Below are 26,674 nucleotides of genomic sequence, written 5' to 3'. Positions count from 1 at the left end.
AAGCTAACTTTTAGCTAAACCTTGGTTATCAGAGAGGCATTAACTTTAGCTACGGAGCTAAGCTAGCTGTCCTGTGCAGCGGCTGTTGGCTTGTTTTGCAACCGTGGTTGGACGACGATCCACTTACTGCTTCTGGACAAGCTCCTCGGCTGTTGGTGGTCCCTGTTGTTGCTGAAATGACTTCAGAGACTCAAAGGCCTTCATCAGTTTCTCCATGGTGGCCATTTTAGCATTCAACAGTAAGTAGGCTAGCTTTGCTAGCTAGCTAATATTTATTATGAGGGCTAACTGAGTAGCACAGTGAAGACAAGTTAGCGCACAGAGAGAGCAAGCGGTGCGTAGTGCGACGAGAGTGCTAACACTACTCGCGACAACTACCACCGGCTCTCTGCCTTATTTCCGTGCAAGATGTCCCTTATTCCTTCCCAATACTATTTCCAAATAACCCAAATGATGGTTGATAACGAGCCATGGTTGATGCAGCGTTGCGTTTCCCTGTCCAATCACACCAGGAAGTGGCATATGTGACACATTCAGGGAGAGGTGAGGGCTGCAACGTCACCGACCAATCACACTGCAGTTTTGTGTTGAGTGACTTAGCAAAGAACCAATGAGTGCTCTTTTTCTTTTGTTGTTATTGACGCTGTCACGGGATCAGTGAAACCCAGAGTGCTAAAGCAGATTTGTGCCTTCATTTGTGCACCAAGATGACTGCGGGTTACCGAAACGTCCTGGGAACTTAATCAAGGAGAAATAAAATGTCCATGTACATCTAACCTATCCACCGCACGGAGGGAAAAGTTAGAGAGAAGTAAATCACTGCTATCTTTTCATACTCCAGCCCATCGTCTCAGGCAGTGGGAGGGGCGAAGTTTGAATGAAGGAACGGTAACCAGAAATGTATGATCAACAAAGTGACTCCTATATTTACATTTACATTTACATTTACATTTATATTTATCTATATTATGATTAAAGCGAGTGGCAGGAATTGCTTTAGATACAATCTGTTTAAACTCCTCCCATCTATGCCAATATATGCACAACAAAATAAGATGACACAAATAAGTCAAGACAATAGTGTTTTTATACAAATGGCAGTGTATTATTTCATAATTACAAATGTCCGATATGGTACAACAACCAGTGATACAACTTGTACAAGAATTAACAATGACTGCAGTGGTTGAACAACATGACTGTACAGATACAAAAAAAGAAGGAAAAATAAAATCAAGAAGTCCCAGGCCCAGTTTGAATACCACTAATGCATTTTTCATTAGCATACTCCCTGCCTTGATTATGTCACGCAAGTGATATATCTGGACAGAAGAGTACTGGTGTTATCCCCTAAACTAAATTTAAGTGACACCAAAGAACTGAGGATCTGTCACTTCCATCTTCATCCCCGTATTTTGGGGGACTGACGCGTCATCAGCGCCTTGACTGAAGGCAGGAGAGAACGTTTCAAACTGGGCCAACTCAGCTGGTCACCTTGCCATTTATAAGCTTGTCCTCAGATACCAGTGAGATATGTTGGCACAAGAAGGTCATCATTTACATATATAAGGAACCTGAAGTATTACAAACCGATACATGCTTGAGTAATAAAACATATGTTTTTTTTTTTCTAAACAGGCATTACAATGCACTTAGTGCGGACATTCAAAACTGTTGAGCTGTTTAAACTTCCTTTATGTGAAGGAATTTCTCTCAGAATGGACGGACGATACAGAGGTTGAAAAAAGGCGGGATGTCAAAACTTAACTTTGCAACTGGCACATATAATAAAGGCTGTCAGTCTTTCTTCAGTAAAGTCTCTGGATAACAAAGCAAGTTTGATTTATGTAGCTTTTGGTATCATTGGCAAAAAAGTTAAAGACACTTCCTATAGTCATTGTTAAAACACACCATAGTGCAATGAAACTGACAGAATTTCTTTACTACTATACTGTATGGAAGGTATAAGAGTAAAGTTACTCCAAACAATGACAGAGGCATGGTTGGCAAACACAGTGAATGTGTGTTAGAGCTTAGTTACATGTTAGAAATACATACTTTACAAGGTTTTAGAGGGTAAAGAGTCAAAAGGCTAAAATCTACATAGGCAAGAGAAATCAGCTTCAAAATGTGCAAATGCAACAAAACAAAAACAAAACAAACACAAAAAAAAAAAACACTCAGAAACTCATGTTAACTCAATGGCTAGATGCACATTTCTGATTCCTGATTTTAACAATGGAATGTGCAACAGGAGACAACATTTTAGAAAAAACAAACTTGCCAAATTGATTATTAGATGGGGGATTATATGCGTACCATTTAAAATATTTGCGCTATTGAACTGTTAAAAATCCATTTGAATGACATTCAAGTCTGTACATGATTTTGAAGTATTGTATTGAAAAAGGCAGACACTGCTTTGTGTAAAAAAAAAAAAAAAAAACTCAATGTATAAAATGAAGGAATCCTTTAGATAATTAAATTCTAACTGCACAAGGGCATAGCTAATTTACTGCATTGACTGAACAAAAGCGGCATTGGCATACAGTGTAATACACACACACACACACACACACACACATAAAGCTAACATGTCTAGATTGGGTATTCACAGCATTAAAACAGGTGATGGGAAAAATCCTCGATGGCGTCAAAAGCAAAATGGCTTCAAATGTTTCTGAGAGGCCAGTGAGAACAAAATGTTTACGATAATTAATCTTGGTTCGGGGCATGTAAAGAAAATGTTCCTTCCTGATTGTTTCACTTGGGAGGTCTACTAGCAGGATATGCAGCAGACAGGTATTGTGTCATTCAGGATCAAGAGAAGGGTGCATCTTGACTCAGAGCAGAGGCCAATGCCTGCTGGCAACCGATTTAATGGAACAGTAACTTGTTATTTAGATGAAGCCACTGTCAGCCACAGTCATCCAGTTTTGCGTTTACTGTTATTCTAGAAATATAAGAAGCAAATTACTAAGGAATTTCACAGAGAAAGATTTCTGCTCTGCACATTAAACAGGCTCATAATAACTGGATAACTAAGAAAAAAAAAACTAATGAAAAGCCTGGAAGAACAACAAAATCAGAAAAAGAGATCATAGGAAACATTGGATACTTGCTTTCAATGGAAACACTCTCTAGCATCTGAAATTAATAATCTGAGTCTTTTGCAGCTCATGAAAGAGTTTTGGAGAAGTCCTGGAACGACAATCATCAGGACTTCTATGACTGAAAGTGGCCTCTGTAATATATTCTTTGCATGTTACTGGTACTTTAACTTGCACATGCTGACTAAAAAGAAATAAATCCATCCCGCCTCATCTAGAACTGAATGGATACAGGCACCTAAAAGACTCATACTACATACTACTCATACAAAAACAAATCAGAGGGGTGGATGGAGATGTGAGAAAGTTTAAGCAGCTTGGCATCAACACAGCAATGTTCGACTGGACTCTGTTTCCACGCATGTTGTTTGGGTCTACGCCCTTCATTCAGATCTATCTGAGCCTTGAGGAGTGCGGAGACTAAAGGTTAGTTTGGGACCGGGAGGATCTGATGAGCTAACGCCACGTCACATTGGCCAAATGAATGCCAAACATACAGCACATATAAAAACAAAAAGGCCTTATGCTACATTGACAAAAATAAAAACTACTGGTACTGTGCTTCTTAAAAAAACACTCCCCAATACGCATTATCCATACTCGTTTCGAAAGAAAATAAAAAGGAAATAATAAGGTAATGTATGCATTCAAGTGGTACTTTTATGGCTTTTTGTACAATACAACCTTTAGTGAAAATATACATCTACACATAAATTCAAGTACAAATGTACAAAATCTTTAAACTCATACTTTTTTCTTTAATTATAATACACTTTTAATACAGCTCATAAATACAGGTCAACATTCACTGAGTTCCTAAGATTTGCGCTCGGTTGGAGTTTGTGGTGAAGTTTAGCGGCGAGAGGCGGAGGAGGCAGGTGGAGGGAGTGGTTTAAAGTCGCGAGGGCTCTTCGATCTCGTCGTCACTGTAGCCGCTCTTCAAACAGACCTGGGGAGAACCAAAAGTCAGGATATATCACCAACGTCAGCAGCCTTCGGCGCTACGCTGTCTCACATGTGTGGTCAAGTCCAGAATTCCTGACTTGACCACATCACGCACATAATTGTGAACGAGCACTGACAGCCTGCCTTGTGGCAAGTTGGAATGTAACAACAGGCCCCCAACTAAATAATTAAAAACTGTTTTAAATAAAAGTAGATCCTAGTTTTTAAAAGCACTACGAGTGCAGTAAACCAACTATGTTGACCACTGTGTCACTACATTTAAAATGTTTATGTCATGTCAAAGCATTACGGCCTTTCTTCCCACAACCTCCAGAAAAGATTCCTCAGGTTTGACCTTCTGAAACAAAGCAGCGTAGCAACAAATACAGGAAAGAATGTGCAAAGGGATTAAAAAGGAACTGCAATATCCAATTTAAGAAAAAGAGAAAGGAAGGCCTTATTCTAACCCACTCGAATGAACTGGAAACAACAACTTCACACTGAATTCCAGAGGAGATTCAGCCGAGTTTGGACAAGGCCTTGGGGGGTAAAAAGGAAGGAAGGAAAGTAGGAAGATAGGAAGTACCTTAGCCCCCACCCCCTCGGACAGTTGCCGGAGCACTAGCACTTGCCTCTCTTCTGAACAGGCGGTAGAAGAAGCCTCTCTTTGGTGGAGGGTTCGGCCGGTTCATGTCCAAGTCTGGGCACAGTGTCCCGTCGGTCTCGTAGACATTGATTTCTTTGAAGCACTCCATCTCAATCATCTACAAGAGACGAGATGTCGAGTTAAATACCCTGATAAATTTCAATACCATAGGAGGGTTGGTTCTACGACAGGCCTGTGGGTCAGCATAGTGTTGGGTCTCATTTGTTTATAACTTAACGCTGTCTACAAATGGACATTTAAGAAGTAAATGAACACCTCCACACTAACTGGTAACTCTTATTGCAATTTCGTGTTTAAAAGCATTTACATTGATTTATCTCTGTACATCACTGTTAAAGAATGGGTTTTCCCTATTGATTCCTATGTCATCGCCATCACTGTGCTGCACTGTTTGTGTCTGCTGTGGGACTGAACAATGACATCATCTCAGGGCTCAGCTCGCAGTACCTCATTCTGCCACGGGATGGAGACACTGCCTGTGACAAACTTGTGGTAGAAGTCATCGTCCGTGGGGTCAAGGTTCACGCCTTTGACGGTGGAGAACTGCTCGATGTCCAAGACGTCTTTACAGTACACGGCTCGAGGCTGGAGACAGAGAAAAATGAAGACAACAGTGAGAAAGAGAGTTTAACTGCAGAAGAAAAGAGAAATGTAAAATTACTTTGAATGAAAGTGTGAACTAATGAATAAATAATACTTTAAATCAGGTTGATATTTGCCTAACATCTAAATCTTCACATGCCTGACGACTCTTTGCTGCTCTGCTTTGTTCAGTGTGGCTCTACTGACCTGAAAAACCCAAAATAGAAATGGAGATAACACTATCTTCTTTCAACTATTGATTTAACCTCACAGGTCAGTCATTCCCCTTACTCTGTTTATTTATGACACTGAAAATGGAATGAATCTCTCTGTGAGCAGCTGTGCTATCCCATGCAGAAAAAGATCTATAAGGGAAGCACAGCAGAGCTGTAAAGAGTACTAAAGGATTTCAGAGTTCAAAAAGTTCTCTTACTGACGGTGACTGGTGACACTGTACTCAAATAAAAGTGAAAAGTTACTTGCTTTAAATTCGCTTTGAGCGCTGTAGGAAATTTGTTCAACTAAGTTTTATATAGAGTGATGACAGAGAAAGGAGAGTTGTTCATGAGGGCAAATGAACTGCAGGAGAAATATAATGCCTGTAAACGGAGGGAGACGAGAGGGAGCGCAGAAAAAAACGACACCGAAAGCATCACATGGGCAAGGATGCTCCTCCAGCTGTCACGCGACAACACACAGTGTTTAATTGAACATATCGCAAAATATATCTGACTGTGACTGTTAATTTACCTTTTGTACAGACTGTGATCTAATAACTAAGGCAGTGTTATAGCTCTGTTAACTTGTCATTGGTTACTGTTACTTAAGCTTAAGTAAGAAAAACGAATGAGCTACTGTTTACTAGAGACCATCAGACGGTAAAACAGCAGTAAAACTACAGGTTATTAGCACAGATAAATTAGAAATTCAGGGGTTACAGTTTAATCTATACCGCCTGGCACTGGGACAAGCAGCTGACAGGAGCAGTTGCTGGAAGAGAAGGTTTTGTTTACATGTGACAATGGTATTTCCTGTAGCACGTATGTACTGTGAGTACACAGGTTTGTATGTGTTCTTACATCGGGGATGAAGGGAGGGTCCAGCATGTTGGCCTCCAGTCGTTTGAAGTTGATGTTTCTGAAGATGGGGTGCTGCTTGACTTCTATGGCCCCACGACCCTGACAGCCCAGTCTCTCCTTGGGGTCCTTGGCCAGGAGCTGCCATGTAGCATGAGGAAGACGGAAAAGAGACTTAAACATTGTAACTAATAAAAACCTCCTCATCAAAAAGACACAACGTGAATAAGACTAATTCGTCTTGTTCAGCATACACCCAATAAAGACAAATCCAAGTCCCTGCACTCAGGGGTTAATACAGCAGCATCATGGATAGAATTAGAGAGTGTCGCTGTGAGAGCCTCTGGATAATATTACCACCACACTACCTACAGTACAGCACGCTTATGAAGTGGATGAGTGCTGTTTAGTGGTTTGGCTACTAGCAGACACTCTCTCTCTGTCTCTCTCGCCTTGTTGTCACCCAACAGCTGATGTCTTTCACAACAGACAAACCAATGGCTTTTCACGTTTTCACTACATCTCACATTCTGTCTCTATTTCCCCTTTGTTGCTCTTGTTCTTTCGCAACTCTTGCCCAAATTATGTCAGGGTTCAAAGGAGACTCTCACTCTCACTTTCTGCTCTTGACAGCTCTAGATCACTTGTCTATTTTGGTCTGTGGTAATTACACACACACACACACACACACACACACACAGACACTCATTCTCTCCCATTCTTTATTATCTTTCTCCTATTTCTTGCTGAAACGTTTCTTCTCCCTGCACACCACCTTGTAGCCCCCCACCACTCAATTCCTCCTCTCCCTGGGGAGTCTTTCAATCTGCTGAACCTCGGGTCAGAATGTTCCAGCGCGTCACACAAACCACCTCGTCCCCTGCTCAGAAACAAAGCGGCTCAGTGGCTCCCTCTCAGAGCGCGGAGCAGTGGCACCGAGGAGAGCAGACGAGTTGAAAGAGAGTCGAGGTAAGTTGTAACGAACTACTGGTCTCCCTTAAACACTCGATCAACAGCTTTCTATCAACACAGGGTTAAATATGAACCCACCTCACATAAAACGTCACACTAATCAGCTGTGTGGGGCAATTTAAACCTTTTCAGCACATTTTTTTTCTTTAATGGCAAAAATATACAAAGGTACCGTTTTGATTCCATCTCACCACTGTCAACCTAGTTTTTAGCAGCAGCGAGCTGCTGTTTTCAGAGAAAAACCTAAAAAATAAACCCACTTTACACTTAACAGACAAAGTTAGCAACTACTGGAGCAGAAGGGTATCGTGGAGAATATAGCAGATAAAGGACCAGATACTTCCCTCAGAAACAAAAGAAACAGAGCAACAAAGGAGAGCTTCTATTCGTTGGGTGAACTACAAACATTTGTTCATGTAGTTTTGTGTCACATATTGACCACATTGACTTTTACATTAAGATATTAAATCTGATTATAAAAAAAAACATTCATAGTGGAGGGATCATTTTCATTTTTTATTGTAAAACTTCTACTGACCCAAACACTGAACTATGATTTTCTTGGCATGCCGCTCAGTGCATGCTGGGACTAACTCCCACTACCGTGAAGAAGTGGGTGTACTAAAAAAACAAAAAACAAACAAACAAAAAAAAAGGCTCCTGTTCAAAATGATCATGATCATGATGTACTGTATGGTGAAATGAAAACATTTCAATAAGAGAAACTATATATAATAAATAATAAATATAATAAAAGCAGGATTTGATGTGTTTGATGAAAGTTTCTGCTGGGCAACTTTTGTTTTTGTTGTTGTTGTTTACTTACTTCACTTAATGTTTGTGTCATTTATTAATAATCTGACTACATTTTATACACAGAACTGAAATCCTCATGGGTTTGTTTTCTCTCTATACCACCGGCCTCAGAGAACTTTCTTAACATGCTCTCTTCCTGTTGTCCTTTTTCTGCCCTCCATCATTTGGCACCTCCATCTCTTCACGCTCACCTGTCTACAGATGTCCTTCGCCTCCTCAGAGAACTTATCAGAGTACTCCTCCTGATCCTCCCTCACTCTCCTGTCCACCTCCTCCCGCTTTACACGTTCCTTGCGTTTGCGGAAGGGCGACTGGCCCTGGATCATCTCAAATATCAGGCAGCCCAGCCCCCACCAGTCTGGGCTGAAGGTGTAGCTCTCGTTCTGGATCACCTCTGGAGCTAAGAGAGGCAAGTGTGAGAAAACAAAGGGTCAGTTCAGGCTAATCATGCTAAGATGAGACAGAGTTAATAAATGTCGTCTAAAGAGGTAGAGTATTAAGCTGTGGAAGCAGAGGAATGACGTGTTAAGATAAAAAGGCTAAAATACAAAGCAAAACATATATCAGAGGTTTGTCTGCCTAAAGTCTATCGAGACTTTTAGCAGAATTTATTTATTTTTCCCTTATGTCAAATGTTATTTTATCAGATTCTTACCCATGTATCCAACTGTGCCTACTCTCCCACGTATCGTCTCTCCTTCAGGGATTTGAACAGCGAGGCCCAGATCCGAAATTCGGATGTGTCCTAAACAGGAACCAGAGATTACATAACTGAGATCATGTTGAATATGCATTTTAATAAGGATTTACACTTTGTTTCAGAGAACCATTGAGGAACAACTTTCATTTCCCTGTTGTCTAGGGTTGTATTATAAAGTAGTACAAGTACAAGTGCCCTAACAGGAACACACTGTTGCTGTTGTGCTTGCACACTATAAAGTGGACTACTTACAAACTGTTCAATTTTTTGGGATATTGTGAGCTATGGCTTGCATCAAATAAACACTGGCAAACAAATTATGGAAAAAAAAAAAACTATAGCTGAGAAATGTGCCCACATTTTAGCCCATTCTAGTCTGAACTGTACAATAAACAAAAAAGCACTGGGACATACCACGATCATCCAGAAGAATGTTTTCAGGTTTCAAATCCCTGCAAAGAAAGAAAAAAGCTCTGATACCGTGGAAGCTTTAAAAATAGACCTTACATTTGAGAACAAGGATATAACATTAAAATCCTGATAAATGGGTGTATTCTTTATTAACTTGTGGTTTTGTTGACGTTGCATTGTCTCAGATTGCCTGTGTGCTCTCTGATCTTGAGCTTCGCAGTCTTTCTTGTGGATTAGTAGAGGCTCATCTACATGCATATACTGTATTTATTTGCATTGTTACCAAGTGCAGTTTTGTACTGAGCTGCATTCGTGGTTTCATTAGTGTTGTAGTATTTTAGGCTTTTAAAAGCTTTTTTTAAATGAATATCAAATCTCATTTACATGTTAAGACCTTTTTATTGACAACTAAGAGCTCATGTTATTCTTAAAGCAAAAATCATTGTATCTAACTTTTTACAAAGTGCAATAGAAAAAGTTCATTATTTATTGTAAGAGCTACAAAATCTAAAAACTAGAGCTCTTAACTTATGTCTGCATGACTATGATGCGTCCCCTAAGAACATCAGTGTTTATGTTAGCATTACTCGAAGGCTCTGCTGAGTGTGACCGGTGCATTACACCTCCGTGAAATCAGTACACCATTAATCCAGTCACACTTCATCATCCAGGACTTTCTATTTGCACTTGTCACAGTCTTACACGACTGTAAACACTGGTGTGAAATACATCTCTCATTAACACTGGAGCTGAGACACATATTTGGACATCCAGCTCATTTATGGTTTAGTTTAAGCTTTTTGATTGGTGAGATTTGCCAATCATGTTTTGTGTAGTGGAGAAGTATTCCACTGATTTAGTGCTGCGCTTTGATAATGTGTTTGTGTTAGAGATATTCTGTCCTCTCTAGTATTGATCAAGATTCAAAACGCTGCATCCCACATGTCCCACGATGGAACTGGATAGCATATTTGTTTAGACTCTCCATACTGGGTAAAACCACATGTCTTTCAAACCTAATGTGACATCATCAGGGTTATTTTCCCAGCCTTCAGTAAGCATCCCTCAGAGCCACAAAATAATTTATACAATTGTTTTCACAAGCTGAGTTGAACCCCTCCTTAGTACGTAAAACTGATGGAATGGTCCTTTAAATGCCAGGACCGTTTAGCCAATTGTAGGCAAATTCTCTTGTACAAAAACAAGCTTACATAATGTGGTTCTGGGACTGTAAACCTCACAACATTAGTCCTTGGAGACAGATCCAAAAAATACCCCTGAATCTTTCTTCCTAAATCCTCAATGTTTTGAGACAGGAAAGTTCATTTTAAGCAGAAATAATACTGCTAAGATAAAAACATCTTAGTCTTGTAATTTTCTTTTTTTTTCTTTTTTTTTTTTGGCTTTCCCAGCAACGCCTGGACCAAATTGTTTCTGACCTGTATGTGACCTAACCTGTAGACTATCCTCTCACGGTGCAGGTCCTCAAGGCCACAGCAGATCTCAGCAGCGTAGAAGATGGCCCTCTGTTCGTCGAAGCCTGAATTGCCCATGTTGTAGATGTGGAACTTTAAGTCACCGCCATTCATTATGGTCAACACCAGGCACAGCGCATCCTTGGTCTCATAAGCATATGCTAGACTAACCTGGAGAAGGATGGGAATTTGTGGAAGTTGTAATGAGGGAGGTGAGAGAGAGAGCGAGTGGTCAAGAAGAAACAGTGTAGATGAGAGCAAAAGAGAGAATGGGGAGAGAAGGAGGGAAGAGCAGTGGTAAGCGACAGAGAAGCTAGAGGAGCATCATTGTTTCATTTGATTTGTCTAATGCCCCAAAAGATCATCCATTATCCCCCATGGAATGTCTGGAATGTACACAAAGAGATACACCACAGACACGGAAAACCAGAGGCTTCTTCTCCACTCATCACCCACTGCCTTGTGTCCTCCCTCTCCAATCCCATCATCTATCTCTCTTTCTTCCCTTCATTCCCACCAGCCCCCTTCCTCGCCCCAACTCCACCCCCCAACCCCGGTGGGTCAGTGACACACGGGGTACAGCGTGTGTGCATGTGCCGTTGTGTATAAGCAGGATGTTGCTGCCATCAGGAGGAATCCCATCTGCTAAGGAGTATGTAGTCCGAGACAGATCACAAGAGGGGATGGGAAAATTCTTAGAGGCCAAAATACACACACACACACACACACACACACACACACACACACACACACACACACACACACACACACACACACACACACACTCATTCAGTAGTTTTTCCAAGTTTAGATTTTTTTCCTCATAGTAGATAAATACAAGAGAGAAGATATCAAAACTATGAAAGTGTAACCTTTTGCTTTGAACACTCATTTCAACATTATCTCAACCAGCTTCATGCGCTAGTCACTGGAATGCTTTTTACAATTGTCTTGGAAGCATTTCCACATATGATGAACACTTGCTGGATGCCCTTCCTGTCACTGCAGGTTGTTGTTGTAGCCGTACTGGTTGAGAGCACCTTAAATTCAGAAGAAATCCACCAACATTGTCATCAGCGAAGCACCCCCACACCATTGCACCTCCTCCTCTGTGATTCACAGTGGGAACTATACATGCAGATACAGTACCATCCATCTCACACTCTCAGAAATTTAAAACAAAAAATCTATAATTTGGACTAATGCTGAGATCCAGTTGGTCCACTGGTCCATTCCTTTTGTATCCTGGTCTCTCTTAACAACTGATGTTGAGACGTGTTTGCTGCTCTGGAAGGCACTGATGTGGAGGCAGTTAGTTGAACTTCTGCAGCAGAGGTAACTTGTTGTCTTCCTTCCTTTGGGAAGTCTGTATGATGATTTTGCAACTGCAACATTAACTAAACTTCCATGTTTTAAAGTAATGGTCGCTTCTCTTTACTTTGCTTAGTGGTTCTTGGCGAAATTGCGATTAAAACTTGGCACGACACTACTAATGCTCATTGGTCATTCTGGTACATTTATATGACTCTATGGTGCATGTTGACACACACTATGTTAGAAGAGCACGTCTTTTTTAAACTTTTCTGGTTTTGTAGAAACCAGTACCTGAGTGGTCCATTCAAAGTTCACACTCAAAATGACAGATTGCCGAATCTCAGGGACTCAATCCCTGCACAGGCTCGGTCCAAACACTGCCCACGCTGGAACACGGGCAGTCCGATACTGTTTTCTAAGCTCCAAAAGCATAATATGGGCACTTTAAAAATGCTAGAAATGCCTCCAGTGAACTGTTATTTAAAACCATTCCAGGTGACTACTTCATGAAGCTGGTTGAGATACTGCCCGTCTTCAAGGCAAACTGTGGCTATGTACATTTCATAGTTTTGATCTCATCCAAAAACCATTGAATGCAAAAGTGTGTCCAATCTTTTAATGGCCACTATGGTGTACTGTGCGTATTGCACCTTGACAAACACACAAATATGAATGCCAAAATAAATGATCTTACCCACTTTTAAAATAAATCTGAAATAAAAATCACCAAACCTATTGAAGTAATTTAATTAGGGACAGTGTAAAACGCTAGAAAATGCTGTAATTAAATATAATGCAAAAGCTGCCTAATAATGATAAAATGTATTTCAATTATACAATAAATATTTCCACAAATCCAACATGTGTGCTAATGTAATTAAATTAAGTAACAAAACACTATTAGTGCAATCATATGATCCAATAATTAACCTAAACTCAACTAAAAACAACAAGGATGAATAAATAATAAATATAATCCTGTACATTTAAATAAAACTCCTTTTTAACCCTACCTTCTTCTAGTGAGTGCCCCACTCTACAGAACAGACATACCCCTGTTCCCAAGTCATGGACAGGACAGTTCATGCAAGTTCACTTATTCTTTGATGTGATCTTTAAAATCAAATTTAAAATGAGTATGAATTTCATTATATGATCGAGTATTTTTCCTAATAAGTTCTTAAATGTATGCCAGACTCATTATGCATTATGTTTTTATGCCATTTGTCTAATGGCAATTTTATCAAACTGGCATCAGCATCAAAACATTTCAGATGCTAACAAGAACAAAACTGCATCAGAGTGAAGCAGCTCTACTTCAGTGAATCCTGGAGGAGACTTTAGAGTAGGGTCAACATATGTCTCACGTACACATACACCCCCACACAGCGAATATGTGGATGGCTTATTGGTTAAAACGTACAGTAAGCCAGCAGAATGTACTGACTAATAGTATGTGCTGATCAAAAAAAGGTAAAGAAGAATAGCGAGAGAGAGAAATGAGGGGTTTGAGAGAGCACTTGACTCTTCTCCTTGCTACTGCTGTTTGGTCAGTGTTGCTAGGTAACAGAGCTGCTCTCGTAGGTAGAGAGGCACATGAAGAGTCATCAGTTCTGCCTGCAGCACGGAGAACGAAAACACACACACACACACACACACACACACACACACACACACACACACACACACACACACACACACACACACACACACACACACACACACACACAATCATGTGCCAATCCCAGGTGACAGGAGCTGCAAGTCTGAGGTTCTGTAACAAGCCCACTCCAGCCTCTGTGTGTGTGTGTGTGTGTGTGTGTGTGTGTATACACGCATGCCCATATACATGCTTCTTCCATGACTCACTCAAAACAAGGACGTGCAACATAGCTCACGCTGCATCAGAAACAGACTAATACAACACACCCATTAGCTCCAAATAAATAACATATAGTCAATATCGCAGCTCTGTGCAATTAATTAGTCATAGTATGTTCACCTATAGAAAGTACACACAGCACATACGCCACAAATGATCCCTCCAGCCTCTCCTCGCCAATTTCCAGGAATTTTAAACAAGCACTTGTTATAATTTTCTTGTCTTTGGAACAATCACTTTTTAGAGAAACAAAACACTGAGCCAACGCTAAGTTTCCTTTTCCTGCCCGAGCACCTGAGATGGAGTTTTTTTTTGTGCGTACAGTCGGGCGAAATGGAAAAAGAGGCATCACTCGTTTTCCAATGGCATTTAAACCCAGATTTCAACACGTGTAGTTAAGCAGGATAAAAAGGAGACAGGCCAACTATTGCTACTCACTCTGTGTTTGTGACATATTTAGCACATTTAATAAAGATCCCTATAATATCTTCATTTAAGGTTGTGAGCTGCTCCTATACACTATCACCTTACATATTAATAGACTAGGTTTTGCCCTTTTGTGTACTTTGGTGCAGCATGGAAGAAATTAAAAGGTAATTACAGAAGCTTGGCATTACAGTACCAGCCAAAAACCACCACTTACTCACAACTATGGCTCAATTTATAGACGTCCTCCATAGGAAAAATAAGCCCATAACAACGCCACCAATCAGAGTTTGAGAGGGAGAAGTACAGTGGTAGAATTTTTTTTCTTCTAGATGAAGATGCGTTATTAAATGTTATTGAGTCAAATTTTAATCAGAAATGCATTAATGTGTATGTAACAGCACACATCCAATGCTCTCCCAGCATTTTGTGGTTTTGCAAACTGAGTTTTTTTTTTTTTTCCAACAACACCAATGGCCTTTGTCCCAGTTATTCATTTTGATTGGTTTGACCAGGAAGAGCACTTTTAATGCTGTTTCCTATCAATGGAGGCTGCAATGCTGTTGTGACATCCTTGCGCAGTGTTCCTTGCATCAGTGCTTCCTCAGAACTGTCTTTGACATTTAACAGTCACTTAGATTTCATGCTCAAGTTACTCCTGTGACGTGAGTTTTTCCATCTGATTACAGATTTGTTTGAGTTGGTCTCAAAGGAAGTCAGTAAAGTTGTAAGGGGCGTCTGATACACATAACTGTTACTTAGGTCGGGTAGTCTCTGACCATAGGATGAATATATTGTGTCTTAGTTTTCAGCAAATTGTAGTGACAATAGAGGTTTCAATGTACCCATCACTGCATTAATAGTGAAGCACAAAGAAACAATCAGGTGGACATGTATGTGTTGTTTGTCCCAACAATATATGACATGCACCTGCCAAAAAGCACACAAATATACAAGGAAGAATCTCCACTGCAATAGAACTGCAGAAACTCCACATATAAAAATTATAGAAAACATATCAATGAAATTTGAGAAAACATCCACAGTTGATTAAAGGCTGACAGTATGCTCCAAATCAAATCAAATTTGGCATGTTTGCACAGGCAGCATGGCAGAAAGACACCTGCCACAGGTCAATAATGTCATATGACGACCCCCCCCCCCCCCCCCCCCTTTGTAGTTCTATCCTAGCATGCCTCTTTCCACTGCGAGTCACGGGCTTCTCCACCTGGCGCGGACGTCATTAAAACAAATAACTTGAGTCGGCGCAACTGTCTTTAACAGCTGATCGACAGCCTTTGCAAACACGCCATTCAATTTAATTTGCAGGATCCTGGAGCCACAGCAAACAATGTTCTCACACACAGTACGTGCATGCACACAAAAGCACACACGCGCGCACACACACACACACACACACACACACACACACACACACAATACAAGTGCAATTCTGATTGAAGTAAAAATATAAGAAAAAGGTAGTACTTACTACAAAACTACTGTTAACTTTTTCTAAAATGCGTTTTTCGTTTAGTGCCATTGCTTCACCTTTTCTTTTCTTCACTCGTTTCTTTTCCAGCTTTTTACAGGCGTACATCTTACCGGTGGCACGTACTTGGCAGGCACAAACCTGGAAAACGAGCAGCAGGGAAACATGATCATTGCACACACATTCACATAAAAAAAAACACCCTTTAAAAACTATAATTAATGGAAGTTCATATGTCACACCACAGATTTCCCCACCCAACATTACTGCATTAGAGACATTAACAGCACTATATTAACTAAGTGTCAAGGGTTACTTGCACCAACTTAAATCATTAACATTAACATCTAATTTCAAAACTTAATGTGCAAAGGAACATAATGGTGGCTCAGTATCCATCATCGAAACCTTAATAACTCTAAAGCCACAGTAAATGTTCAGTTATTTCAACTTCATTTCTCGACTGCTGGGGCTCTTACCTCGCCAAATCCACCTTTTCCTAGTACTCTATAATGTCTGAAGGTATTTTTGGTTACTGGTTGCCTGCAGGAGAAATGAAAAAGAGAGAAAGACAGGGGAACGATAAAGGAGACAAAATAAGAATGAGACATAATATAACTGATAGGTTGTGTCATTCTCTCAGACTATGTGATGCTGCAGACAGAGTAATGCTCTAATATATTATTAATCCACCCTGATGACTGTGGTTTCCACGCAGCCATTATGCAAAGCATCATCAATTATTAACCACTCACACAGAAACACCGATTGGCAGTTTTTATATTTTGGTTGCTCCTGCTTCTGGTCTATACTATGTTCATTTGTTTGTGGATTTATATACAGCATATCTATTTCTATATATATATATATTTGTTTGTTTGGTTGAAACTTTTCTTAAAGCAATTTCATTAAATGTATTGTTGTTTACATTAGATTCATTATTAACTTACTTTATAATCTGCTGCTCTGGAAGTTTAAAGGAGATAAAGTGCTGGCTTTAGCAAACAAATAGATGGAATGAAAGATAACAAAGCGACCGGTGAATATTCAATGTGTGTAAGATCACAGGTGTCACTGTTATGTAACAAAAAGGAATGGGTTGCATGTTTGCTTTACCAAGTGTGTAATCAGCAGTGACTACCCACCTCTCCAACCATTTCCACTGCAGGAAGCGAGAGAAGTACATGGACTCCTGGTAGGAGGAAAATGGAGCTCCACTCAGATAATCACGAACTATTCTGTAGGAAGGGAGGGAGAAAGAACGGCAGTGATCATTTTGATAACAAGTTAATAAGGTCATTTTCAGGAGAAAAACAAGCTGATGTAAGATTTCTGCTGAAACCCTCTAAACAGCCAAACAGACAGCTGGCCCGTGTTCCCTACAGAACAGCTTTTAACCTCTACAATGAGTACAAACAAACATCCTCTTTATTTGACTACTCCCTGAATCACACACGTGCACATGTTTGTGTACATCTGTGTGACCATGTGCGCGTGTGTTTGTAGGCATCGCCGGCCGTGGTAGAGTTCGAAGCTGCCCCTGATGCACGACCATCAAAAATCCTAAATGCCTTTGAAAGGAGACATTTCACTCGAGCAGGAAACTGGGGATTTTGGGGAACCCTTTATTTGTTTGTTTGTTCCTTTCACTGAGCAGCAGGCTGAGCGGAACATGTAATCTCACTTTACTTGACATGTGAATGTGGCTGTTGAAAGTTTGTCCGAATCGCTCCCATTATGTCGTATGTTCAGATATTAGCAGCCAAGAATAACTTTATTTTGTAAAATCCTTGATTAAAAGAGAAGACATACGGTAAACGGATATTCACGATGTCCCCAAAACATACTGAGGAAAGGAGGGGTCATGGAAGGTCAGTGCTACATCATCTCCTGATCATACATCAACCATCACGCCACAGAGTGTTTTTACAGCATGGCCCTTTAACACGTGCCCTTTTTAACTGCTTTGACCACAGATGTTGTTTGACTTAAACACTACGTTCTCTTTAACATCATTGTACCAAACATGGTGGACTGGACTTTACTGGGACACGTTTACAGTTACTTCAAGGTTTGTGATAAGAAAAAAATAACAGAAGTCAGCACAACCGTCTTTGTTTCTATAGCTCCTTCCCAACTGCTGTAATCGAACTGCAAGAGGAGTCAGAGGCCAGAGAAGAGTGGATAATACTAGACATATAAAGCTGGTCCACGTCTTTGGGATGTGACCAAGTTTTCACCATCAAGTTCACAGACACAAGCTTTTGATTCAGAGTTTCACATAACCAGCATAAGTCACTGCCAAAAACAGTCAATGTATCTGCTTCATGTTGCAGCACAGGCACTGACCAAGACGACCTTAAGACAGACACTGTGTGTCACAAGAACTTGACCTGTTTTACACATCTGCTTTTGAACTCTTAAGAAAAAAAAAAAAAACACATTTGCTACAGGAGAAACGAATAATGTAGCTACTCATATTATTTCAATAACACAAAGCTTTAGTAAAGAGGTAATGTACAGCATTTAAGGCTGGGTGCTAAAGATTTCCTAATCCAGCCATCCATTATATTTTCCTGCTAAAGGTTCAGGGTGCTGAAGTCAATCCCAGCTGCAGACAACCTGTGCCGACACAGACGGGAAAAAAAAACAAACCTTTCCATCATTTCAATGAGTAACGTTACCAAGCCTCCATCCCTGCACAAAGCCAAAACCAAAGTGTACATTCCCAAGCTGCTAGAACTAGCACCGAAACTCGCAAACAAGACTTGTGTGGTCAAGTTCCCAGCAGCAGTCGCTCCACTCTGCCTTTTCAGTCACCAGCCAGCCACTGCCATGAGGCTGGTGAGTGTATCGATTCATTAACTTAATAATAAATGACTGTATGAAACCATAACACGCCACCTGACTTAAGTTGGATATAGCCCCACAGGCAGAACCCTCAAAAGTCTAATTAAAATGTGTGTTGCAGTCCAAACAACGTGTTCATTCACCGTAACACAGTGTGTGTACAGGTCCAGCAAACATGTTCAATATGTTTTCTTCCTCATTAATGGTATATATCAGTGAAAACATATCAAAACCGCATCACCCAGCTCTAATTGATTACAATCCAACAGTATGATCACAAAATGACGCAGTTTCTGCTTTCTCTACTGCTGACCAGTATGATCACAGTCCTCTGCTAGTCTACAAAATATGACTGAAAACCAAAGGTACAAACCACAGTTCCCTCCACTACCACCCAAATGTTGAAGAGATGCTCATATTTGGCCAGGAGATTTTCCTTTTGACCACAGTTGAACATGACTTCATCGCTAAAGAGGATGAGGAAAGCTGCCTGTAGTTACCAACACCACTGGGGTGGCTGTTCTTGGCAAAACACTCCAAGTAGAGAGTTTCCACAAGGGGAGCACCTTCTGCTGTGTAAAAGAAAACTGAATTATGTCATCGTGCGATCCAGTTGTTCCGCACATGACACGAACGTTCATCTACCCTGACGATGTCTCGGTCCTTTACAGGAGGACTACAGCGTATTTAAAGACAGCATATTAGCACTCGGTCCTGCGCTGAGGTTTCTCAGCTCAGACCTGACACTTTTAGAAAGGGGCCACAGAAAGGCAGGAGCACAGCAGCGCCTGGCTTGGAGTCGAGCCGCAGACAGACACCTCTGGGAGTCGACATAAACACAGCTACAATATGGCTTTTGTTGCACGAAGGGAGCAGGAGAGGAAGAGTGCGGTGGAGGAAAATCAGCAGAAAGACGTTTATCAAGAGACACAACACACTGTAATACACATGTACGGAACGTGCACACTCTACCCTTAGTATGACATAATTGCATGTTCCACTGCAGCAGAAGAAAATCCATGAGTGAGCTAATACATTTCTGCTGGTGGGTGTGTGGCTCAGCCAATAGTCACGTTTCCACGTGCAGCACCATGCTTTCCTACAGGCTTTCCCTCCGAAAAGAAAACTGAGTAAACTCTGGGTCATAATTACGTATTGGAATAAAATAACAAAGCAAACCAAAACTCCACAGCGGAATACAAAAATGATAGTGGAAGGAGTGATGACTGAACTTGAACAGGAATCCCATTCAAAAACCTCTGAACTGCTGCTGTGAGGTTTTCAGGAACATAAACACGTGATTGTGTTGTTCTACGTTTGTCCATTCTGCTATTTTCCCCTGCTCTTCTTAACACTTTCTTTCCATTTCTACGCACGTTTCCCCCCATTTTTGCTTTTTTCTCCCCTTCCATTGCTCTCTGTGCATTTTCACCTTCAGCCGCTCACGATGTGCCGTTTGTCGGCACTTCACTATATGGCTTGCTCCGTTATAAATCTGGTCAAGAGTGGAGCAGATGCTGTGCTTCTCACATCAACAAATTGTGGAACGTAAGTGTTATAATGACTATTGACTATTGCAACAGTCTGTTCACCTGTCTTAGCCACAAATCTCTGCTGCAAGACTCTTAACTAGAAAAAGATAATATGAACACATCACTCCTGTCTTAGCTTCCTTGCACTGACTTCCAGTATGTTTTAGGATAGATTTTAAAATGTTATTAATAACTTTTAAAGCCCTGCATGGTCTTTCCCCCAGCTATATATCCCAGCTGTTAAACCCTTATGAGCCTGCACGTAGCCTGAGATCCTCTGGTAGAGAGCTTCTGCATGTAACTGATGTTAGAATGAAAATGAGGCAACAGAGCTTTTGCAGTAAGACCCCCAAACTCTGGAACAATTTACCTGAGGAAAAAAGATCAGCTGACTCAGTAACATCTTTTAAATCTCTCCTTAAAACCGACAAGCCTTTCCTTATTTAGCACGACTTCATCAATTTTGATGAATGTGATTGAGTTTCCTCCATCTATCGTTTTGGAACTGGTTTTCTAAAGGACTGATGTTGTAGTTGTTGTGTAAATTTAGTTCATTGTTTGTTTCCTGCACCCAAACCGGTCGAAGCAGATGACCAACTAACCTGAGCCTGGTTCTGCTGGAGGTTTCTTCCTCTAAAGGGAGTTTTTCCTCTCTACTGTTGCCTAGTGCCTGTTCAAGTTGGACTTGTTGGGCTACCTGTATTTTTTTATTTCTTATGTGAAGCACTTTGTAGCACATGTTTAGAAAGTGCTTTATAAATAAATGTATTATTATTATTATCATTATTATTATGATTATTATTAGAATGCTGCCCTCCTCAGTGCCCTTTTAACAACACAGAGATGTTAAAACAGGTATGCATGCAGAAGAGAAAGAAACTGACCTGAAAATATGACTTGAGGGGCCAAAAAAATACAAAAAAAAAACAAGTGTGTGTTGTGCTTTGACCACTGACCAGTCAAACATCAACTTCTGTCTAATGAATTTACTTTGTCCTATGTTTTAACCACATATATGTGTATACACACATACACGCCTCTTGCTATTTCTCCTATTTCTATCTATTTGTTTGTCACCGTGCTAACCTTCAACCAAGCCTAACCAGCAAACACACAGATCAGGATGTGTTAATTGACAAAAAAGAAAAATCCAGAAATGATCAAGAAACAAAATGGCTGTCAATGCGTCCTGTCAGCAGTACATCTGCCCCTCTCAGCCTTGTGCAGCATAAGGTTTGCTGAGTTTATGAATCAAAGAGCTCTTGAACAGTTCTCTAAACATGTTTGCAAAAAAACAAGAGTGCAAGCTAAGAACATAATTGAGTGTTTTCCCATCTCCTGAGTCCCTTCGAACAGATTCCAGTATTCCCAGAAGAAGCTCATATAAATCAGAGGCTGGTCACAGCACTTTCAATCCTAATCAGTTTGTATTTCATACCTTAGTCCAATCTTAATGCATGGTACCCATATCATGGTAGCAGTACATCTGACCCTCTCAGCCCATGCTCAGAAGTGACAAAAAAGATCATTATTATACTACTACTTTAACTCCTGAGCTCACCTGAGAATTAACACATTTTAAAGTGTTCTTAGGTAACACAGTAATTCAGTGATGGATGAATGTGCAGCCATGATTATATTCCAAACAGGAAGTGCTAATAGATAACTCAGTGCACTTTTAATGGTGTTTAGCCAGGTTAAAAAAAAAGAAAAGAAAAGAAAAAAAAAGAAACAGACACCAGTGCAGAATATCTTAAATTGTCATTCATCCCCCAAATTATGGGAACTGGTCAACAAACGTAGAGCATGATTATCTCCCCAAAGGAATTAAGACAAACAACAACAACAACAACAACAATAATCCTACTAATAATAATGTAACCTCAGTGTATTTGTATCACAACTCTCTTAAAATCTGTCTAAAAAGAACTAGCCAATCAGCACACAGCGCGGTTCAGACATTCAGAATCATTAACAGCTCATAAATAATCATTAACACGTTATAGGTGACCAAGAACAAATAAAAAAACACAGAATAGAGAAAATGTAACATTGTGCTGATGCTTTTAAAATAGTTAACATTGCCTTACCAAAATCAGTTTTACAACTTACCACTATATACATTTCACACTGTGTATCATACAGCTTAAGTAAATTGTGCAACAGAAACCAACTGTGACGGAGTTATATATGAAAATTAAATATTACAAATATCTGTGTGTGTGTGTGTGCACACATGGGCAATGAGAAGTACATTTGGATAATAATCCCCAGTCTGTTTGCTTCTCCTGGCTCTCGGTGCAGGAAGCAGAAACACCTGCAAGTGTGCGTGTGTATGTGTGTGTTTGTAAATCTGTGTTTGTGTGTGTACAGGGAACACTGAGGCGGCTGTTGTTTTCATGCCAGCCATCCGGATGCTCTCTGCCCACTGCTCTTTTTCATGGCCTCAACTGTGCATGTGTTTGCAAGTCTGTATGTGTGTGTTGCTGCACACCAGGTGCCAGCTGCCTCATCATCACTAGTGACAGGGTGCACTAGTCCACACAGTCTTTAACAAACACACGCGCACTAACACACTATTGCTGAAGGAATACGATTCTATTAGTGCCACTACATTTTGATGACCAGGATCGTAAAGAAAGATGGGGACTTACTTGGTGCAGTCATCGAAAAGCTCCTTACATGGACTCTGCTCCAGTCTCTCCCGGCACCCAGCGACTACATCCTGGGGTATGTCTGGCAAATGGGCTGCCGACTTGAGGGTTACAAGGAGAAAAAGGACACAAAGTGAGACAGGCAGACAGAGAAAGGGATAGAAACAAGTCAGATAACTGTGCACTGTGGCTGCAGACTGAAGGGTAAGAGAAAAGGTCAAAATGTTATCAGTCAGATCGTCCCGTTCTGTTTGTGAACCTGTTTTGCTGGAAGAGGATCAAGGTTGTGATAACACCTCTCCAGTTTGGCTTTAAAACTAATTTTGGTTTCAGTACAGTTGAATTCATTAAGGGTGGTGTGAACACAGCGAAGACTTCTGTGGACCACAGTGCTTTAACCTAATAAATGTTTCCACTGCGGTTGTGGCAACAACACACACACAAACAAAAAAGAAACCACAAAAGGGTGTGAAATGGGTGTAGAGAACGCATTTTACCAAAACCTCTTCACAGTTTGGCACCTTATCTATTTACAGCATCTGTAGCTTATAATGATAAATGACGTCCAGTGTGAATCTTAGTCAAACCAAAATAGAGGTGCAAGCACAGTCTGGTAATAATTGATGATACCCCGGCAGAAAAACTAAAGTCACCAGTGCTGGGACTTGATTACACATGTTTGGATTCACACAGTTTGAATAAAGTCCAAAGTTTCTAAGGTTGATCCATGACAGATTGGCAAACATGTGCTTAGTCATTCAAAAATATAAATATCATGATAAGATAACTAAATAATAAATGAATTTATGTACTTCATTTAATGGAAAAACATTTTATCTTAAACTATTATTATTTCTAATGTACTATATAGTCTAGCTGTGTCATTATGTGTATGTGCACCTCACCCCATTATTAAAGTATGTGTCTAAAACATTCAGTCCACAGTCCCTCCTCTTCTCATCTGGAGCTAGCTGGTACATGGCCTGCCATAGAAAAACAGAAGTGTGAGCAACCATAGCATCGCAGGAAACATGCTCATTCAGCCATCTTTTCTTCATCTCTCTCCAAATAAGGTCAGAGTTAGACAGTCAACAGAAGACATGGCGGGAGGAGGTTCGAGAAGGAACGGTTGAGGTTGTATAGAGAAAGAAGAGGGAGAAGCAAATTAAAAACAGAAGTGAGCGTGGGGCCGCAGAAACATAGCAAGAGGTTACTGATGACAAAACATCTGAACTAATTCAAGGCAGCAAAGTGGCGACGATGGTTGTTGACGCACTTTGCCCGTTGCATCCTTCAACCAGAATGATGCCTCAGTTTTCACCCCATCGCACCATCACAGATTGTGTTTTTGGTCAAATATGGCTGTAGACATGGACATGGTCGAGAGTTTTACTGCTTCAAGGAGTTTTTTTTTTTTTAAAAACAAGCTCATCAGAGAGGAATGGGACCGAGCTGTGCTGCAACACGTCACAGCTGAGGCAGTGGGACTAAACTAACAGCATGTGTTAAGCACTAAAGTGTTTGTATCGTTCTTGAATTCAGTATGACTATGTGCGACTCCCAGGGTGCATATGTACATGCGTTTCAGCCAAAAAACAATGTAAGTTCTTATTAAATACGCATGATCCCCTGTTTTCCTTTCTCGCATACCTCGAGAGGCCTTGACACAAGCTTGGGCCTGTGTTTGCCTGCTCACTCGGGGGACCTGCCTCTGACGTCGGTTTGACCTCACGCAGGAGTGCATGTAGAAAAGAGGAGGGTCTTCTGTCTGACAGCCTGTGTAAGTTGCTAATCACCGCCTCTACGCCCACCCCACCCTCCACCTCGTGCTACTGCCAAGAGCAGGCAAAGGACCAAGCTCGTACTTTCTTTTCCTATTCCTTGCTCTTCAGGGGCCTGAATCAGGCAAGTCCCATGGGAGAAATCACAGAGAGATGGGGAAGACGAGAGCGACTGAGACAGAGCAGCATAGAGAGACGTGCAAAAGTAGGAAAATAGTTGGAGAAGAGAGGAGAACAAGCAGAGTAAAAGGTGATCGACACATACCACAGCATCCATGAATTCGATGCAGCGCTTCAGCTCTGGCCTGGTGTCACAGTACTGACGGAATAATAGCCGACCAATGGGCTGTTTCTCACATAGACTGGTGTAGTCCCTCTCTGAGGAGAATAGGGCAGGGGGAGAAAGAGACACAGGAGAAGACAGATTGAGAATAATCACTGCACAAGAAAAATTTAAATCTGACTTTTGTCTCTTTTTGTGAAACCATCTTAAAATGTAATAACATGAAACAGTCTTCGATGTTCTGATTTACAGTACAGACATGCAACCACGGAATCACCTGCAGATGTTGCTTCATATTAACGCGCTGGGAATTTGAAGTTGTGTTGTTATGAGGAATAGGAATATGTACTTATGAACCAGAATGAGAGACTTTTCTGTGTATGTTTGCAGTTGTACACCTGTGTTCGGTGATTCGCTTTGTTGTATTACCTGTATTACATTTATGTATTTGCAGCAGGTGGCTGCATTATTCACAGATAATGTTTGATGCTGCAATTGTTGTCCCGTCATATTAAAGCTGCAGTCCTAATTCTCTCCTAGCGTGCCTCATGAACTCCTTTACAGCTTTGTAGAAAGTTTAATGAAAGAAAGTGAGCAAACCAACCACATGTTAACATAAAGAGGTCAACATAAGTTTAGTAAAAGCTAGCTGAGACAGAAGGGGATACTTCATCTCTCTTTCATCTCATATCCCAATCAATACTATACAATACAATACAAACCAGTTGAAGCTTCATCTTCAACCGGCGCACTTGTTTCTGCTGCTCTGTGCTATAAAGAAAAACACAATGCAAGGCTGTGTTCTGTGAGTTTGTGGTAGCATGTTTTCTCTGCGTGTCTCCTGTGCAGCTGGCTCCGGCCTATTAGGACTATTAGCATCCATTTCAGTCATATTTCCTCTGGTACCAAAGGAGGATGAAGAAATTTTCCATCCCTAGTTGACAGTGAGGACAGATAGACATACAAAGATAAACAAGCTACACATTTGCATGCAGGAGGAGGGGGGATTTCATGGCGTTCAGTGGCGACAGCTCGGACAACATCCAACAGTAAATCAAATCTTCACAACAGCCTTTGGAGTTGCACTGTTTATTACGCAGCACGCCCCTCTGCTCCGCAGCGCGTCCAAACGAGACACTTACACGACCACGAAACCCAAGTCGTCACTTTGATGAGCGACCAGAGGAGCGTGGATCTGATACTTTTATTGCTTCCCTTTCCACTGTGCGGCCGCCATGTTTTAAATCTGGAGAACAAAAGCCACGTCAGATCATCTCACAAAGAAATGTTCAACTGTGTTACGCTGCATTGCCTTCAGACCTCTTTTCATTTCTGATCGCCAAGTTCTTGGAGGCCTGTTTTGGCACTTCCCTATCGACTGTGTTCAGCTGTGAGCTGGAGCTAAGGAAGGCCCACACACACACACTCAGAGTTGATAAGGGCCAACTTCAGGGCGTTTGCACAGCAACAATGTTTGGAGTAATATTCACTATTTTGAACCCTATTTGTTCTGTTTTCACTACATTCATTTCTTATAACATTCACAATAAATCAAATCTCCAGTTTTTATGATTTTTCCTGCTGAGATGTCCCAATGTTTTCAGTACACCGTAACACTTCCTGTATATATGTATGGAGATGAGTGTGTTTGTGTGTTTTGTTAATTCAATGTGGTGACCTCCTAAATCACACACCATCACTTTCCA

The 26,674-nt window shown here is 40.8% G+C and overlaps 2 protein-coding genes across 4 annotated transcripts in view; both read right to left on the bottom strand.

Annotated features, from left to right (window-relative positions):
* Window positions 1-225, bottom strand: part of htt (huntingtin) — a 33,051-nt gene extending 32,826 nt beyond the window's left edge. For both annotated transcript variants that reach the window (XM_026358876.1, XM_026358877.1), the window contains exon 1: window positions 128-225. In XM_026358876.1, the coding sequence (XP_026214661.1) occupies window positions 128-225 (98 nt within the window). The remainder of the gene's footprint in view (window positions 1-127) is intronic.
* An 856-nt stretch (window positions 226-1,081) lies between these two features.
* The window catches only part of grk4 (G protein-coupled receptor kinase 4), a 40,715-nt gene continuing 15,122 nt past the window's right edge, over window positions 1,082-26,674 (bottom strand). The window contains exons 3-16 of one of the 2 annotated variants that reach the window (XM_026358887.1): window positions 24,951-25,063; window positions 23,810-23,887; window positions 22,905-23,005; window positions 17,014-17,106; window positions 16,348-16,411; window positions 15,869-16,009; window positions 10,735-10,925; window positions 9,283-9,320; window positions 8,824-8,913; window positions 8,360-8,568; window positions 6,384-6,521; window positions 5,170-5,307; window positions 4,642-4,819; window positions 1,082-4,059 (exon numbers count right to left, since the gene is read on the bottom strand). In XM_026358887.1, coding sequence (XP_026214672.1) covers window positions 4,643-4,819; window positions 5,170-5,307; window positions 6,384-6,521; window positions 8,360-8,568; window positions 8,824-8,913; window positions 9,283-9,320; window positions 10,735-10,925; window positions 15,869-16,009; window positions 16,348-16,411; window positions 17,014-17,106; window positions 22,905-23,005; window positions 23,810-23,887; window positions 24,951-25,063 — 1,571 coding nt within the window. In that variant the 3' untranslated portion in view covers window positions 1,082-4,059; window position 4,642. The remainder of the gene's footprint in view (window positions 4,060-4,641; window positions 4,820-5,169; window positions 5,308-6,383; window positions 6,522-8,359; window positions 8,569-8,823; window positions 8,914-9,282; window positions 9,321-10,734; window positions 10,926-15,868; window positions 16,010-16,347; window positions 16,412-17,013; window positions 17,107-22,904; window positions 23,006-23,809; window positions 23,888-24,950; window positions 25,064-26,674) is intronic. The other variant, XM_026358886.1, reaches the window with a different exon arrangement.

This window comes from Anabas testudineus, chromosome 1 (genome assembly GCF_900324465.2).
Source record: "Anabas testudineus chromosome 1, fAnaTes1.2, whole genome shotgun sequence".
Lineage (NCBI taxonomy): Eukaryota > Metazoa > Chordata > Actinopteri > Anabantiformes > Anabantidae > Anabas > Anabas testudineus.
This window is presented reverse-complemented; position numbering and strand designations above follow the sequence as displayed.